At 49.0% G+C, this 17,333-nt stretch overlaps 1 protein-coding gene across 2 annotated transcripts in view; it reads right to left on the bottom strand.

The window, feature by feature from the left end:
- Positions 1-1,696: 1,696 nt before the first annotated feature.
- ACVR1B (activin A receptor type 1B) overlaps positions 1,697-17,333 on the bottom strand; it is a 35,528-nt gene continuing 19,891 nt past the window's right edge. For both annotated transcript variants that reach the window (XM_059403164.1, XM_059403165.1), the window contains 6 exons: positions 15,138-15,368; positions 12,432-12,599; positions 11,048-11,204; positions 9,731-9,855; positions 6,466-6,596; positions 1,697-4,854 (listed from right to left, as the gene is read on the bottom strand). In XM_059403164.1, coding sequence (XP_059259147.1) covers positions 4,729-4,854; positions 6,466-6,596; positions 9,731-9,855; positions 11,048-11,204; positions 12,432-12,599; positions 15,138-15,368 — 938 coding nt within the window. In that variant the 3' untranslated portion in view covers positions 1,697-4,728. The remainder of the gene's footprint in view (positions 4,855-6,465; positions 6,597-9,730; positions 9,856-11,047; positions 11,205-12,431; positions 12,600-15,137; positions 15,369-17,333) is intronic.

Below are 17,333 nucleotides of genomic sequence, written 5' to 3'. Positions count from 1 at the left end.
AAATCCAACAGTCACAACAATACCTTGCCACTTCAGAAAGATATTTGGACTTGTGCTGTTATCTCTGTCCACAAATGAATTACCGGGAGGGCACAAGGACAATTTAATTAGCAGCTAATCCAGGTTACCGGGATATGTGCCAAACTTAAAGCCAATTTTTAGAGGTCAGTTACTTGATTTTCTCCAGCCCAATAGTCTCAGACGGGAGAACAATGGAAAACTCTGGATAACAATCAGAATTTTTTATTTTTTAGATTTTATTTTTAAGTAGTCTCTACACCCAATGTGGGGTTTGCACTCAACCCGGAGGTAAGAGTCACATGCTCTCCTTACTGAGCAGCTAGGTGCCCCAACAATTTGAATTTTTAAATCTTGACAGGTTGGAGCCATGAGCACATCCTCTGGTAAAACTTAATAGGGCAACTTTACAGGTCCTGCACTTGAGTTCAAAAAAGCAGTTTCCTGTGGATGGGATGAAGGAGGTGGCTGGGCTTCACTCAGCCCATGAGATGGGAGTCCCAGGATCCTCAGATGGGACCCACAGGAGTCAGGCAGTGTCATTTGTGTCCCAGTCTGCACTTCAGCTAGTGCCCGAACGGGATGCTACGTGCCCTTGCTGGCCCCAGGGTTTTGTGACATTCAGTGGAGCGCAGCTGGCAGGGCAGAAGAACATGGAACCATGTGGGCAGGACAGCACACAGGCCAAGAAGCCACAGTCTGTGGTCAGACATCCCAGGTCCAACGTCTTTTCCTGTCCATGAGCTCCATGGACAGCTTACTGACTTCTCTAGCCTTTGCTTCCTAATCCACAAAGGGAGGAGAGTAATGCCCACCTTGCACGCTCTCTGAGGATAAGGGCAGTGAATATATGTAAAGCAAATTTTGGGGCACTGCTTAGCACTGACTGTCAATGTTAATCAACAACACTAACTGATGGTAATGGAAGGGACCTCCCAGGACGAGAGAGTAACTGCTCTCGCCCGCCCTTGGAGAAGACACGTGGAGGCTGCCTGGCTCCCCATGACGAGGGGCTTGCTACTGAGCAGATGGCCTACAGAGAAAGGCGTGGGCCTCCCAGTAAGTGGCAGGGGGCTGCAGGGGAGCCCAGTGCCTGACACCAATACACCAGGCGACCTCTAGGGTCCCAGATACACTTGAGCTTCCATGACCCCGAGGACTTGATATCTTGGGTTCCCGTGGCCTAAAGAAAGGCATTCACTGCCACCCACATGCTAAAAAGCCAAGCAGCCACTGAAGATTCCCATCTCTAGGTCACCTACGTGCCCCCAATTCACATTTATTCTCTAATTGACAAGGGGGAAAGCACAAACCCAGCAGAGCTCTTCGGCTGCCTTCAAGGCTACGTGGTTGGTGACGCACTGGGATCAAGACCCTCTTTTGTACAGATGAATAGGCTGAAAGGCAAAAGCAGCTACAGACGAAGACTGAGAAAAGATGAGTGGTTTGCTCCCCCTCCCTCGTCCAGGCTAGGCCAGGCTGCCTGCCGTGTGTCAGAGAGGGAAGAGGGCTGTGTTCAGGCCAGCTCCTCTTCTGACCCCATGACCGTGACCGGCTGTGACTGGTGCATGTGGGAGGGTAGCACCACCTCCTCACAGTGTCTGCCTCCTGCCCTCGCCCCCGACCAGAGCTGGGCAGTCGAGCTACACACACAGAAGACAGCGGGCACCAGGAAAGCTCTGTGAATAAAACTTTAATAATGTACAGCAGAAATTGGACAGGCTCATTCTTATATTAAAACAAAAGATTTCCTATATTACAACTTATTTACATTTGCATACTGAAGAGGTAAAGTGTCTAAGTGGCTATTTTACAGTCCTTTCTAATAAAATGTACAAAAACAAACAGAAGTACCGAGAATGCCGTTCGGGGGCCTTGATGGCGACGTGAGAACGGGCTTGGACTTGGTCTGTGAATCCAGAATCCAGAGGTGCAGGTAGCCCTATGGATCAGGGTTAGCCCCAGAGGCCAAAAACCACGGCTTTAGGCCTCAGTGTCTCCCCAGCTCTCCAACTCCTAACTCCTGGTGTTAAGAGCAGTGGGGAAGAGGGAACTTCCCCAAAGACTGCTGAGTCTTCCCCAAGGTGCAGTGAGGCCAGAAGGGCCTCCCGGGGAACAGGCCAGTGGCTTGGGAGGCCCTAGGTTGAGGAGTGTTGGCAGATCCCAGAGGCTGGTTGTGACTGGGGCACGGGAGTCTAAGTTCCATCACCGCCTCTACCCTGCCAGGTTCTGCTGTAGGGCAGACAGGCAGGGGATGGGGGGGGGGGCATAGGGATCAACAGGAGTGGGGAAAGAAGGTCCCCCTAATGACACAATTGGTATTCAAGGGAAATCAGTCAGTAGCCAGTAAATTGGCCCAAAGGGTGAGGCAAAGATCTCCTTTAATGCAAGGAAAGAAGCAACACATGGGGAAAATAAATAGGAAGACCAGGAGCATTTGGGAGACCCATGTAAGCAGGGAGAGGCGTGCCCCTCCTCCACAAGCTTTGGCAGAATCACTGGGCTGGAGGAGGGCCCCGCTCTCAGGCTGCATACATCATGTGCCTCCCCTGGGGGCAGGAGGGGGGGCTTAGAATGAATGCAGTGATTTAGGGTCTCACTGTCCACCACCGGGCTCTTTGGGGTGGGGCGGCACCCTGCTCCTCAGTGATCTTCTCTGCGAGCAATCATTCCAGGTTCAAAAGACTCTCAGAACCAACTATACAAACATCTGCTCTTGAACCAGGCACCCACTAACTGGGGTCAGCCCCTTCTTCAGTGCTCCAAGAGGGGGCCCACGCCTGTCTTGCTCATGTATAGTATTCCAAATGCCCAGCACAGGCACTTGGCAAACATCTGGTGAATAAATGCTGGAGGAAAAGGTGTAACCAGCTGAACAACGCACAGAAGGCTAGGGCCCTGATGCAGAAACCCCTCACAGAACTGGGGGCTGGGGAGGGGGGCACAGTGCAAGACAGACTGACCTCCAGGGCAAAGAGGGAGGAACTCTCGCTGCTCAGTGGGAACAGGCTCAGGTACAAGGACAAACATTTCCAGTGTGATTGAGCTGTGTGCGTTTCATTGAAGATTTTTTTTTTTTTTTTGTGGTTGTTTCGTAGGAATTTCTTTAAAAACAAAGAGATTGAGAGGTAATCATCACATAGAGATGGTTTTCCTTTTATAAACAATAATATTAAAAAAAGTTAAAATTCAGACCCTTCCAATAAAATTAAGAAAGTAAAAGAAAGAAAGGAAAGAGAGGAGAGAAAGGAGGAAGGAAAAAAGAAACAAACAACCCAAATCACTCCAGTTTAAAAGTTATGGCTTCAAAGTTATTATATACCTAAGATATGCTGAGCAAATCACCACCCACAACCGTGCTTCTAGACGTCATTAAATACTATACTCAGGTTAAAAGAACAGATTTGGCTCGGGCTGTTCCCTTTCACAGGGCCCCTGAAGTGGGTGCAGGTCTCACATCTTCCCTCCACCGTAATCAGATAATCCAGTAAAAGACCCATGCAGATGCCTCCCTCCCACCCCGGACTCCCTCCCCACTCCTTGCCCCCCTCTCCCTTCCCCACCCTAAACCCATCACCACCAAAAATATACACTGCTGTTTCCAGAATCTGGGATATGAAAGACAGATGTGACATTCCAATCTGAGTCCCAGGATCTGCGCTTCAAATCCCTTGGCCCTTCCTGCTGCTGCTGAGGACCATGCCCTTGGGCTGGCTCATTTCCCACGGCTGCCACTAACTGCACCGCCTGACACTTCCGCCAAGATTCTTTCCCTGCCCACCCCCATGCCTCACATTTGGACCCAAAAGCCTCGCCTGACATGAACAACTGGGCCAGCTTTGGTTCCACAGTCTGAAGTGGAGGTGTTGACATGGGGTGGGTGGGGCAGCCTGCTGGGCAGGGAGCCCCACCACGGCATGGGGTTCCTGGGGCGGGGAGGGGCTGGGAGTAAGACCTCTGGGAAGGGCACCAGGGAAACCAGACGCTGCTCACTACCGAACAGAGGCACCAGCACGCAGAGACGGCATGACAACCACACCCCCGACCTGCACATGCACAGAAAGCTCAAGCAGGTAAGTGCGCACCTACAGACACACACATACACACACACATATGTGTAAGGGCGTGGCACGGACCAGGCACAACAGGGGACGCACCTCGGCACATGCACACACACACGGCTGGACAGACAGGCGGCAGATCCCGTCTCCACTGGGGGGCCCTCCAGATGTCCTCAGGAGGGAGGAGGGGAGCCTGGGGCCCAGAGCTGCCTGTGAGAGGGCGCTGTCCTCTTGGTGCCTCTGGGCCACCTCGGAGTGCTGGGGTTGGTCCCTGGAGGAAAACCCTCAGTGCTGCACGGCACTGGTGCCCTGGCGACACTCGGCTTCGTCCAGGCGGTCCAGGCCACCCGCCAGCGCACCAGGGTTGCGGACTTCCCACCACAGCCAGCTCAAGTTGTGGCATCAAGTTCTCCACACCCTTCGCTCTCAGAGTCTCCATGCCATTAGGAGGTAAATATAAAAGGTGTCTGTGTCTCAAACCCAACATGGGAGTGAGGGAGTCTCCCGGGCTCGGTCCCTCTTTCGGGCCAGGACTCCTGGCCGCAGAGGGCTGGGCAGAAACGAGAGGTAGGCCTCCATTGTACGCTCAACGTGGCAGCTCTGCGTGTAGTTCCCGCTGCCCAGGGCTGCGTGCAGGGGAGGGAGAGGCTTAGATCTTCACATCTTCCTGCACGCTGAGCTGTGAGAGGGTCTTCTTAATGCGCAGAGCGGTCAGGCGGGCCGCGCCATTGGCGTACCAGCACTCCCGCATCATCTTCCCCATCACCCGTAGAGCCTGCACAGGGAGACCCAGATGGCGTCAGGCGGACTCTCACCCCTGCCCCGGGGAGGCCTTCCCAACCACCTTCCTGAGCCCTGGGACCTCTGGGGCAAGCTTCCCTCCCTTTGTTCCTCGGGGGCCAGGAGAATGCTGTGCCTGGAGAGGGGCGATGTGCCCTGCAAGTGCCCTCGGCCAGCCATCACTGGGGTGCTCTGAATGGGGGTCCCAGAAATAGCCAGGGCTCCAAAAATCACTTCTGTCGGGCTGGAGACTCCCTCTGCATGATTCTGTCCTAACTGGTTTTCTAAAGCAGCACGTGAGCCAGGCACAACAGGGGCACCTCTGGGCACGTGCACGTCTGCCGGCTCACAGGCACAGACTAGGGGTGAGGAGCAGCAGCAACGGAGCCCCTGAAGGCAATCCTGTCAGAGGCAGAAAGCTCTGGTTTCTGAGGGCCACAGAAGTCCCCAGTGGCTACCCTAGGCCAGTGGTTTTCAAAATTTCAAAGACTGATTGAAGGGTGTGTGGAACAGGGGCAGTTAAAGACCAGCTCTTTTAACCTCACCCTCATCCTCGGAAACCCTGACCTGAGGGCTCCAAGGAACATTTTGGAAAATGCTGCTCTATTATGCAACAGGAAGACATCACGTCAAATGTAAACTGAATGATTTTGTTCTTAAATGCACCAATGCCCCCTAGTGGTTTGAATGCCTAAAAGCAGCGCCATGAGGGCCAAGGAGGCCCACGTGCACTTGGTTCCGCAAACCCTGCTCCTGGGAAGACTCTAAGACCCCAAAATGCCATGTTTATTAGGAACCTGCATTATAAATTTGCTCTCATTTCAATTCCCCCCCAAATGCTGTCCCCGCCCCACTTCAGATGCCACCTCACCCAAACTCCAACCCTACACACCCTCCTCCCCTCCTGAGTTTTTAGAAAAGCCGCCTCCCTCACAGACATGCCTTCTCCCTAAGTCCTGTCCTGCTGTTCTTCTACATCCAGGCTAAGCTTCTTTCCTGGATGCCTCTTCTAGGCTCTTCCACAGAGCTCAGCTCACCCCTGTGGTTCCAGAGCCATTTTTCTAGCTAGGTCTAACGCTCCCCGCTCAGTTTTTGTTTCTGTCTCTTGTTGACAACCTCACTTGGCTTGGTCCCCAAGACATCGATTTTTCTTCTTCTAGGCTGTCGATCTGCAAGGGAACCCACAGTGACCAGGACAAGGCACCATGGCCCCTCAGGACTTAGTATAAGACAGCACATGGTTGGTCACCTGGGTGGCTCAGTGGGTTAAAGCCTCTGCCTTCAGCTCAGGTCATGATCACAGGGTCCTGGGATCGAGCCCCACGTCGGGCTCTCTGCTTGGCAGGGAGCCTGCTTCCCTTCCTCTCTCTCTGCCTGCCTCTCTGTCTACTTGTAATCTGTCTGTCAAATAAATAAAATCTTTAAAAAAAAAAAAGACAGCACATGGTTGTGCATAACTGACACACTCAGAGGTTACCTCTGGGCACAGCCTCCTTGTTGGGAAACCCTTTTTCTTTTCTTTTTTTTTTTTAATTAGGAAACCCTTTTTCTAAAGTAGAAAAATCAGGCAGATGGAAAATCCACAGGAGGCAGGGAAGCTTCCTACCTCATAACTCTGCCACCAGTTGGGGATGTTGGGACGGAGCTTCTGGTCACATACGACCTTTCGCATTTCCTCAATGGAAGGGTCAGAGGGCACTAAGTCATAATACGGCAGCTGATATTCTTCATGGACTCCTGGGAGAAAAGAAAAATATCCACCTGAGTTATCAACAGAAGGAGGCCAGTACTCTAAAATCTACAACAACACTTACACTGTGATCTATAAATATCACTTCCCGCTAAGAGGAGCCAGGGCTCCCTGGAGAGGTGGGTGGGTTCCAGGAAGGGGATAAGAGATACACGAGATTAGCCAGGAGTATCTTTTCCATAGGAAAACTAGCGAACTATCAAAGACTACTAAGGTCGTGTCAAAAGGCACAAACTTGGAAAGCTCCCCTGTGGCCAAAGATGAGAACATTTAAGCAAAAGTAGGACAAATTAATCACATCAATGGATTTTAATCCACCAGTTCACGATCTTTTAAAAAAAAGGGGGGGAGGTTATTCGGCTCAGGTCATGATCTCAGGGTCCTGGGATCGAGTCCCACATCAGGCTCTCTGTTCAGCAAGGAGCCTGCTTCCCTTCCTCTCTCTCTGCCTGCCTCTCTGCCTACTTGTGATCCCTGTCAAATAAATAAATAAAATCTTTAAAAAAAAAAAAAAAAAGAAGAAGAAGAAATCCAGGGGTGCCTGGCTGGCTTAGTCAGGAGGGTATGCGACTCAAGAGTTATGAGTTTGAGCCTCATGTGTGGAGTAGAGTTTACTTAAGAAAAAATTATTGTTTAAGTTTTAAGAAATTAAATAAAAAATCTAGCTAATATTTCAGGATTGACAATATCAGAATATTGGCATTTTTCAACCTCTAATGAATGTGGATTTGGACAATGATCACTGATGGCTATTAACATCACAAAGAAGACAGAACCCGCATTATGTGCCTGGTAACAGAACAACTTTGGGGGAAAATACTGTGTGTGTGTGTGTAATTCTCATCATTAGATGTAACTATCACAGGAAATCCACAGGAATAGAGAACATGTGAATGCCAGGAAAAGGTAACTGGCAAAATCTAGATAGGAAAACTACAAGGCAAATGACCTAGATTCTGCAATGGAATAAACTGCAAAGGAAAAAAAAGCAGAGGGGGGACCTGTACATTATAAGAGACTTAAGATGTGTGTCAGCCAACTGCAGCTGATGGACATTATTTGAACCCTAATTTGAACAAACTGTTTAAAAAATCTGGAGACGCCTGGGGAAATCTCAACCTGGACTGGTTAAATGATAATACTATTCACTTTTAAAGTATGATAACAGTGTCATGTTTTTAAGTTCTTATCTTTTAGAGCTACAAACTGAAATACTTTCTGTAATAAAAAGCTAATTTAAAAATTCCAAGGTAACTTTCCCTGCCCTTTTCCAGGAAAAATTCTACTGTTCTGAGCTAGTGGGGCAGATCTATAAACAGAGTCTGACTTGGTAATTATCTAAGGGGTAGCTGAGAAACTATGCTCTGGCCTCAGTCTGCCAGTGTTTGAATCCTAGCTGATTAGTGTGACTTTGGACAAATTACCTAATTTTGCTGTGACTCATTCTCATCTGTAAAATTATGAAAATAATAGTACCCACCTCTTAGGTTCTGCAGGACAGATTCAGTGAGTTCATACACAGTGAGTAGTAAGTATCATTATTACTAGAATACTCAGCCCCAACTTCTGGGGAAAAAATTAACTTATTCACAGTTTAAGACCTGTGTGACCAGATTTTTCTTAAATCTGTCATATCTGTATATAATGATCCACATTTCAGGGGTGCCTGGCTGGCTTAGTCAGTAGAGCACACGACTCTTTAAAAAATAATAGTAATAATTTTTTTTTTTGTCAGAGAGAGTGAGCGAGCACAGGCAGGCAGAATGGCAGGCTGAGGCAGAAGGAGAAGCAGGCTCCCTGCCGAGTAAGGACCCCGACGCGGGACTCATCCCAGGACGCGGGCATGATGACCCAAGCCAAAAGCAGCCATTCAACCAACTAAGCCACCCAGGCATCCCAAGCACAGGACTCTTAATGTCAGGATCATGAGTTCAAGTCCCATGTTGGGGGCTGGGGGGTATAATTTGCTTTAAAAATAAATTTTTAAATATGTTGTATGTGCAATTCCATGAATAATACCTGGGTGCCTGCTCCATAATGTGAATCTTCCCAAACACATGAGAGATGGAAAAGGTGAGTAAAACAGAAGAGCGTTCCACTGGAAGACTTAACAGTTCTTTTAAGTTCACTTAATTTTTATTTATTTCATTTCCATTGACCTGGAATCTTTTACATCAGAGACAAATGGCTGAGGGAAAGATTCTAGTGGTTCCTGAATTTGTTCACATGGCAGAAAAGTTAGAAGTCACTGTATAATACTGATGTACTAAGCTAATGATAAAAAATGTTTCCTGCTAGATCTGATACTACCTTTTACTGGATTCTGGTATGGGGGAGCAGTGCAAATGCCAAAGGTGTAAGAAACAATTACAGAATAAAAACCTAACTCATTTTGAGAAAATCCTGTATGTTAATAAACTTTCTGTTCCAAATTCAGAAATTACCACCATTATCTGATCAGTACTATGGCCTGAGAGCTGGTGTCAGAACATACTCCCTGCCTCTCATGGAAAGGGAGGCCCTGCATTAGTCCTGGGCTATTCCTGCCCGGGGCTTTCCCAAACTCTGAGGACAAGGACAATGTGTTTAAAAAAAAAAAAAAAAAGAAACAAACAAAAAACCAAGCCAAATAAGCCTCCAGAATGGTTACCACAATGTAAAACACTATTCTACAGGGGCACCTGGATGGCATGGTCGGTTAAGCATTCATTCAACTCTTGATCTCGGTTTAGGTCATGATCTCGGGGTCCTGGGATTGAGTCGAGTTCCAGGCTGTGCGTGGAGCCTGTTTGAGAGTCTCTCTCTCTCCCTCTGCCAACCCCTGAACCATCAGCACACTCACACTCTCTCTCTCAAATAAATAAAAATAATTTTAAAAATAAATACAATTTTGTAAAAAGCACTATGCAACAGAGTCGACACACTTTTAGTACAATCACCTCCAAGATTCCCTCATCTTTGATGAGGACCCGAGGTGTGATGGGCTCTGGCTTTAGACACCCAATAGGTTGTAAAGAGAAAGGAGGCACAGAAACACCAGCTCCCTCAGGTGAGCTCCCTCAGTGGATCCGGCAAGCTGGACTGGGACGGGGGAGCAAGAGAAGGCAAAAAAGAAAGGTACCTCCAGAATTGCATCTCCGAGCAATCTCCCAATACACAAGCCCGAGGGCATAAATATCAGCACATTTGAAGGAGTCGAAGTGCTTCATGTTAATGGTTTCATCGAGCACTTCGGGGGCCATGTATCTGCAAGAGCAAAGGAAGCAAAATCACGCCAAGAAAACGATTTCTTCGTTTAAATCCAAGTAGTGATTCAGGGGCCCTCGGAATGTAGAAAGGCATCACCCCAAGAATGTTCCTTGGGGAACAGGAAGTGATCAATTCTCTTTACTGCAAACTCCCATGTTTTGGATTCGAAACTTCAGCCAGAGCTGGGTGATACTAGGCCGCTCTTTTTGTACCTCTATTTTTTAACCATCGAGATGTAAGCATGTTTTGCATGTTCTGATTTCCTGACAGTAGTATTTGTTCTGTGGATCACAGGGTAGTAACAACCCATAATATCTGGTGGCTTGTGGGGTCTTGGACTTTATTAAATGTAGCCACAGTGAAGGGTTGAGTTTAAATTTCACTCTGAACATCTTTTGTTATCTTACCTAATTACAGATAAAAATGAAATTAATTCTAGGTGATTGCTAATTCTTCCTTGATTAAATAGTACTACTCGAGCCAGTCCCCCTACCCCTTAGCATCCCCCCGACCTGAAGGCCAATGGGGGGGGGGGTCACCTCAGGCCTCACACTTTGGGGCCTAGGTAGCTGCACTCATATAGGTGAAGAGGGAGGAAAGCAGCAGCACACCTGAGTGAAATTCACTGAAATCTGGCAGATAAATAGATCTCCTCTTCTGTCCCATTACAAGACACTCCGTTTCTAACTCATGAAATCAATCTACAATCATAATTCCTTACTCCTTCCTTCACTTCTGTATGAAGCAGGAAGCAGACCCATAATCCTAAAGGTGCCCCAACTCTCCACCCTAAGTCACCTCTGCTCGGGGTGGGCAAACCTGCTCTGACCCCAGAGCAGACATACCCCTGCGTCAGCAAAGCACCCTTGGGACTACACATTCTTCCTCCCTGCCCCAGCCAAGTCTGTGGCCTGCCCCCTCTCAGATCTTTCTCCAGATTCTCTTGTTCTGCTGCCTCCCCTGCCCAACACCAAGAACAGCTACGTGTGTCTCGTTCTTTAGAGCCAGGCTCACGACACCCGCATCTGTTGGATGCAACCAGCACAGCTTTCCAGTGCACGGGGTGGGGCTTCGATTCAGCCACACCTCCATGTCTATGTCTCTTTCTCCTTTGCAGAGAGGGAGATGGGCGCTCGTGCGCGCCTCGGTACAAGGGCAGGGCAAAGTCAGAGGCCCAAGGCCTTCCTACCGTTTGGTCCCCACCCTCTGATTCGGGGCAATGTCGATGGTGTCCGTGACTGCATCATGGCGGACAGCCAGGCCCAGGTCTGCGATGGCACACATGCCATTTTTCTTCACCAGGATGTTCTTTGATTTTAAGTCTCGGTGAGCAATTCCAGGCTTCCCTGGCAGAGAAAAGAAAATATGGATCTTTATATAGAGAGAGCATACATGTTAAAAGCCTAAGACTCCGCAGCCAGACTATGTGGGTCCTACTTCTGGCTTTGCCTTCCACTAACCCCGTAACCCTAAAAGGCGACTTAACCCATCTGTACCTCTGTCTTCTCATCCACAACATGAGGCTACCCCAATCCTTACTTGACAGCTATGTGAGGACGAAACACATTAATGTGGGTAAGTGAAGAGCTCAGAAGGACATGCACATTAGTGATTCTCATGTCTCCTCCATTCTTTTCCCTGAACTGATACACTCCAGGATAGAACTGCAAAGGAATTCCAAGAAGAACTGCTGTATTTGCTAGACTCTCACTGTCAAAGAGGCGAAGAGAAGGCCTGCTACCGTCACACATGTTAATGGTTGGTTTCCAGTCAGGGCCAGCAAGAGCCATTGCCCTGGTCAACCAGAAATCAGGGAGCACACCCACAATATGGAGGAGAACCATGATCCCCCAGGGGCACCCGGGTGGTTCAGTGTGTTAAGCCTCTGCCTTTGGCTCAGGTCAAGATCTCAGGGTCCTGGGATTGGGCCCCAAATTGGGCTCTCTGCTCAACAGGGAGCCTGCTTCCCCCCCTCTCTCTGCTTGTCTCTCTGCCTACTTACGATTTCTCTCTCGGTGTCAAATAAATAAATCTTTAAAAGAAAAAAAAAAAGGAACCATGATACCCCAAAGAGCTGATGTCACAGTCAACCTACAAGGAAGCTTGAGGTCTGTTTCCTCCAGGAGAACCTTCCTAGATTAGAAAAAGCCCAGTGTCTGTAAGCCAACTGTCCCCAACAGCGAATGTGTGACGTGACTTTAGTGAACTGTGTTCCTCTGCCCTAGCTCCCTTTCTCCTCTGGGCTCCATTCTTTTACATGTGTGTGAAGCCTTCGGGGATGACAGAACACTAGCTCACCACTCAGCAATCATGCCAGGCCAGCCGTTGACAAACAATGGAAACTTTATGTTCCAGAGCCCTGAGAAAATTCTAAAGACAGAGGTGGAAAGACCCCACTGGAGACACCTCTTGTTCTCAAGGGAAACTCAAACCTCTCTCCCTTAGATTGGGCCACAGTTCTTGAGGCCCACCTCCAACCACCTCAGGAAAAAGGCGTTCTGGAAACTAAACCTGGATGGTACCGGCTTTCAAAGTCTACTCAACTTCCTGGCGCTCTGGCGGGGTCCACTCACCTTGGGTGCCCACAATCTCCATGTGCAGGTGTGCTAGCCCACTAGCTGCAGACAAGGCCAGCTTAATCATCCCCTCAATGGTCACTGTGTATCGGTTAAGATAATCAAACAGGGAGCCATGCTCATGGTAGTCTGAGACGAGCCACAGCTGTGTCCAGGTGCCATTATCTGCAGAGAACCACAGAGGAGTTCTGGAAGAGGCACAACTACCAGCAAAACGGTTAAGGCAGGAAAGAAAGAATAGGTGAACAGCATGAACTCCCAACTAGACGCCTGATTTCATGGTGGCCTCCACACCTCCTGAGCCTCCCCCTCTGTACCCGTTTCATCTATACTTGATCACCAGTGTGGGGGTCCAGGAAGGACAGAAGAATGATGTTCTTTCTTAGACAGGCTCCCTTATTTCTGGCAGGTGCTGTCAGAGTCTGAACACGACCTACTCATCTACTCATTAGACTGTGACTGGCTGCACCCGCTGTGGCCAACGAGGAAGGCTTTGCAGACCCTCCTCTGTGCTCCACGAGCCTGTGAGCATAGCCCAGCCCCCCAGCTGGCTCATCCGTAATGCTTCCTCTCAGGCCACTGCTCCTTCCAGGCCATGAGCTCTTTCTCTCTGGGAGAAGAGCAAAGAGCTCCTTAGTGTGTTCTTATATTCCAGACAAAAAAAAATGCTTTTCAGTGCATGAAGAGCACAATTCCAAGTATTGCAGAAAGGTCACCTTATCCCCAGAAGAGCAATGGAAGGTGGACAGCACGCGTTTTTCTACGGGGTAGGGGATGAGAGGCAGTGTGTAGTAGGAAGGAGGAAGGAGAAAAAGAAAAACCCAAAGCTGGTAATCTAAGGTAATCTAATTAGGTTATGCTGCTGTCAATAGGAAGATTGGAAATTGGATTGAGATCTCCAAATTCCAGGCCGGTGCTAGTTCCAGGACACCTATATATATATCATGCTAAAAAGGCAAAAACGAAGGAGTCCGATTTTTCTTCCTCCCTTGGCCCTAATGTGAGTTTTTACAGCCAGATCCCTATTCATACAGGCTGCCAGAATCAATACAGGGAGTGGCTTTTGGAACAGCACCAATTCTGGCTTCTCTGATTACGAACAAGGAGCCCACCCAACAACCTGCTCTGGCACTCCAACCAGCCCTGAAGTTGGGAGGACCCTGGCAGTAAGTCAAAGTTAGAAGGGAAGACATCTTCTGAGCCTTTAACCTGTATATAAAATTGAAGTGCTCTCAAAAGATGTTGCTGTTAAAAAATAATAATAAAAAGCATAATTTACTCAGAGGGAATAAACATGCTCTCTTCCCCTTCTTCCCCCATGTTTGAGTCCGAGCCTCTTCCACTTAGGGGCAGTTGGGGCCATATGACAATCCCCCCCACCCAAGCAATGCAAGGAATCGGCAGTCTGCTGTGGTCTTAGGAAAGAAGAATAAATAGTTAACATCTTCTGCAGGCTTTGGAGACACTAACTTCTAGAAACTGCCATGTCATGGGAGCAGCCTGTGTCACAGCTGTCAGGGCGACTCTCTCAAATGCACAAGCAAACACCTCCCGGTCTTTCCGACTTCAGGTGCGCTACCTGCCCACATGCCTGCCTCCCCCTCTCTCTGGAAGCTGCAAGGACAAGGCCCACGATTTGCTCCCTGTGACGATCAAAGCAGCTGGCAGAGGTCTTCCCCTACAGTGGTCAATGGCTGTTAGTGAATTAATGACTGAAATGCCAAGTACTCCCCACTATCTCAGAATAAACCGTAAGGCTCTCTAGGAGGCCCTTCACAGTCTGGTGGTGGCAGCCTCTCCACCCACATGACCTGCAGGATCCCAGACACTCCTCACCTCTACATGTGTGTCTGCAGTGCCCTTCCCACTGATTCTTCTTCCTGACGGACTCCTGACACCCTGGTCTCAATCAAGCTCACGTGGGACCTCCCTGACCCCCATCTCACTCCCAATTTTTGCTCAATGGAAGAGCTTTAGACTGATTGGCTTTCGATTAATCGATTAGCTAATAGATTGCTATGAGAGTCTAGCTTCCTAGAATTCCTCGAATCAACTATTCGTTAACCTCTCGCTCTGCTGGTCAGTGAAGCCCTCAAAAACAAGGATATGCCTGGCCACACAACAGAGACTCCAAAATTAAATGAAAATGAGAAGGGAGAGGAAGGAGGAACCAAGGGACCCCAGGTCCAAGCCGACCAAAAGCGGAGCCTAAAGACCATGAGGAGGTGACACTCTGTGGGAAGCCAGGTCATCCCTGCTATGCTGCCCGCTCCACTACACATGTGGTCACTGCCAATTACATCACAGAACATGGACCACACACTTTTCAGGGCTCTCCTGCCCTGGCAGGGGATGAGGTTGTAATTCTTCATTCTAGTGATTTTCAAGGTAAATTAACTGGAGCCCCTGCCGGGACTACATTAGGGGTGAGGGGAAGGGGTGTTAGGAATGTAGAGTAAGCAGGCAGGGGGAGGGGCTGATCTTGTTTATCTGCTTAATAGCTTTGCTTGCTGAAGAGCCTGGGTTTTGGTGTAAGCTTTTCATAGAAGAAAAGTTGGAAGGACTGTCAGCTTATTCGGATTCTCTTTCTATGGGAGTAACTCTGAAGGCGGTCCCATAGCTGTTCAACTTCCCCAGTGACCCCCACCCTCTGGGGCTACTGCTGGCTCTGGGATCCCCCCATACCCAAACCTGGCTCATTACCTTTATTGTCAGCAGCAATAAATCCAAGGATGTTTTCGTGGCGCAGCATGACCGTTTGGTATATCTCTGCTTCCCGGAACCAAGACCGTTCTTCACGAGAAGAGAAAATCTTCACAGCCACATCACCACCCCTCCAGCGGCCACGCCACACTTCCCCAAACCGGCCCTTGCCAATAATCTCCTGCAAAACGATGGTTCGGGCCACTGTGCGCTGGACAAAAAGGGGCAACCCTGTGGACCAAAGAATGAAAGGCAGATATTGAAAATTCGCTGAACTTTGCAACTCCCACTCTCACTGCCACACTGGAAAGGCCATTACCACACAATGCCTCCAATCCACCCTCGTCCAATGACCAAGGACAGCTGTGGCTGCCCCTGCACCATGGCTAGGTGAGCAGTCAGAGGGCTAAACCAGGCAGCAACTGGTAGTGAGTGGACACAGAAACAGAAACGCACGAGATTAGCTACGCCTTATCTAAGCAAATTTTTTTTTTCAGTTAGTATGGGAGACAGATTTGCACACATGTGACCAGATTTACCAACTCTGCAGTCGGCCTCTTGTGGGCCAGTCCACCCATATCTGCTTTATGCTAACTGAAGAGGAAAGAGGGCAGAGAAGAGGAAAGAGCGCTGGAGGACTGGGGGTGCCTCAGGCAGCTCCCCTCTACAGCCACTAGAGGGCGGTGCTGTGTGGCCCATGAAAGCCCAACTGGTCAGGCAGGCAAGGTTCCCACCTCTCTCCAAAGCTCTGCTCACAGGTCAAGCTCCAGATATGCAACAAGAGACAACCCACGCTTATCCTAAGAGTAACTTTACTGTCTTTCGCAGGGCTCATTTACTGCTTCATGTGCCCCCTTCAGTAGTCTCCCTATCTATCCAATCACAGATACCCTTAGGACTGACTCGGAGCTCTCTCACATCCTCTCCCAGACCAAATAAACATGTTATTAATCCCTAAGTCCTGTGGATGTGAATACCATTTACCGGAGGCTTACTGTGCACCAGGAACTATGATAAAGCTTTAGATAAATCATCTCATTTCCTCACAACCACCTATAAGGTAGATGGTGTTATTATCCCCATTTTACAGATGAGAAAACGAAGGCTCAAAAGGGAAAATTAAGTAACCCATTTGAACTCATACAGGCAGCAAGTGGCAAAGAAGGGATTTAAGTTTAGAACTGCCTGCTCCCAAAGTTTATGGTTTTGTTTTGTTTTTCTAAGATTTTATTTATTTGACACGGAGAGATCACAAGTAAGCAGAGAGGCAGGCAGAGGGAGAGGGGGAAGCAGGCTCCCTGCTGAGCAGAGAGCCCGATGCTAGACTTGATCCCAGGACCCTGAGATCATGACCTGAGCTGAAAGCAGAGGCTCAACCCACTGAGCTATCCAGGTGCCCCCTGAAGTTTATGCTTTTAACTACAACTCTGTAACCACCAACATGTCTCTCACATCAGACCCCTCCTCTCCATTCCCCTGAGCCCAGTTCTGGTCCTTCTTTAAAAGACTCCCCAACTGGTCTTTCCACCTCCCCTGTCTTCCTCCTCCTGCCCTGCACACCCACACACAGCCTTGCTTCACCCTGCCCTCCCTAATGGGGGGGGCTGGTGAATGAGTGAATTCACCCTCCACACCACTGCCAGAATTCCTTCAACCGGAAAACATGAATGTTTACTTTGCCACATGAAAACTTCCGGGAGATGCCTCTTGCCTTACAAGATAAAGAATAGCACCCAAGGTCCTGCCCACCCATGCTGTGCTGCCAGTCCCCACCCCCCAGTGTGGGCAGGGCATCCCTGTCTCTGTATTGTCCCCTGAACACATGGTGAGCTTCTGTGCCCTTTTGTCCTTTAGCTCAAGGGGTTTTCCTTGGCCTGGAATGTTCCCTGTCCTCTTACCTCTCATAAAACATCCAACTCCGTCTTCAAGGCCCCTTTAAAGGCACCTCCCCCATGAGACCCTTTCCCAGCAATCCCCATCTCTTCTATCTGATCCTGGGTCAGCCCTTGTCATCTTTGTTTACCTTGTGTCACCCAGAGGGCCTTCAACACATACGTGCTGAAGGGAACTGAAAGCCACATGAACACTTATCACTTTAAAAACCACAGTATTAAAAGGCCAACACCTTCAAAGCTTTGCATATTTGGAATTAAGAAGGGACTTGAACAAGGAGAAATCGTTAATATTATCATTTTA

This window comes from Mustela nigripes, chromosome 6 (assembly GCF_022355385.1).
Source record: "Mustela nigripes isolate SB6536 chromosome 6, MUSNIG.SB6536, whole genome shotgun sequence".
In the NCBI taxonomy this organism is placed as follows: Eukaryota; Metazoa; Chordata; class Mammalia; order Carnivora; family Mustelidae; genus Mustela; species Mustela nigripes.
Note: the sequence above shows the minus strand (reverse complement) of the source record. Positions and strands in the feature narration are given on the sequence as shown.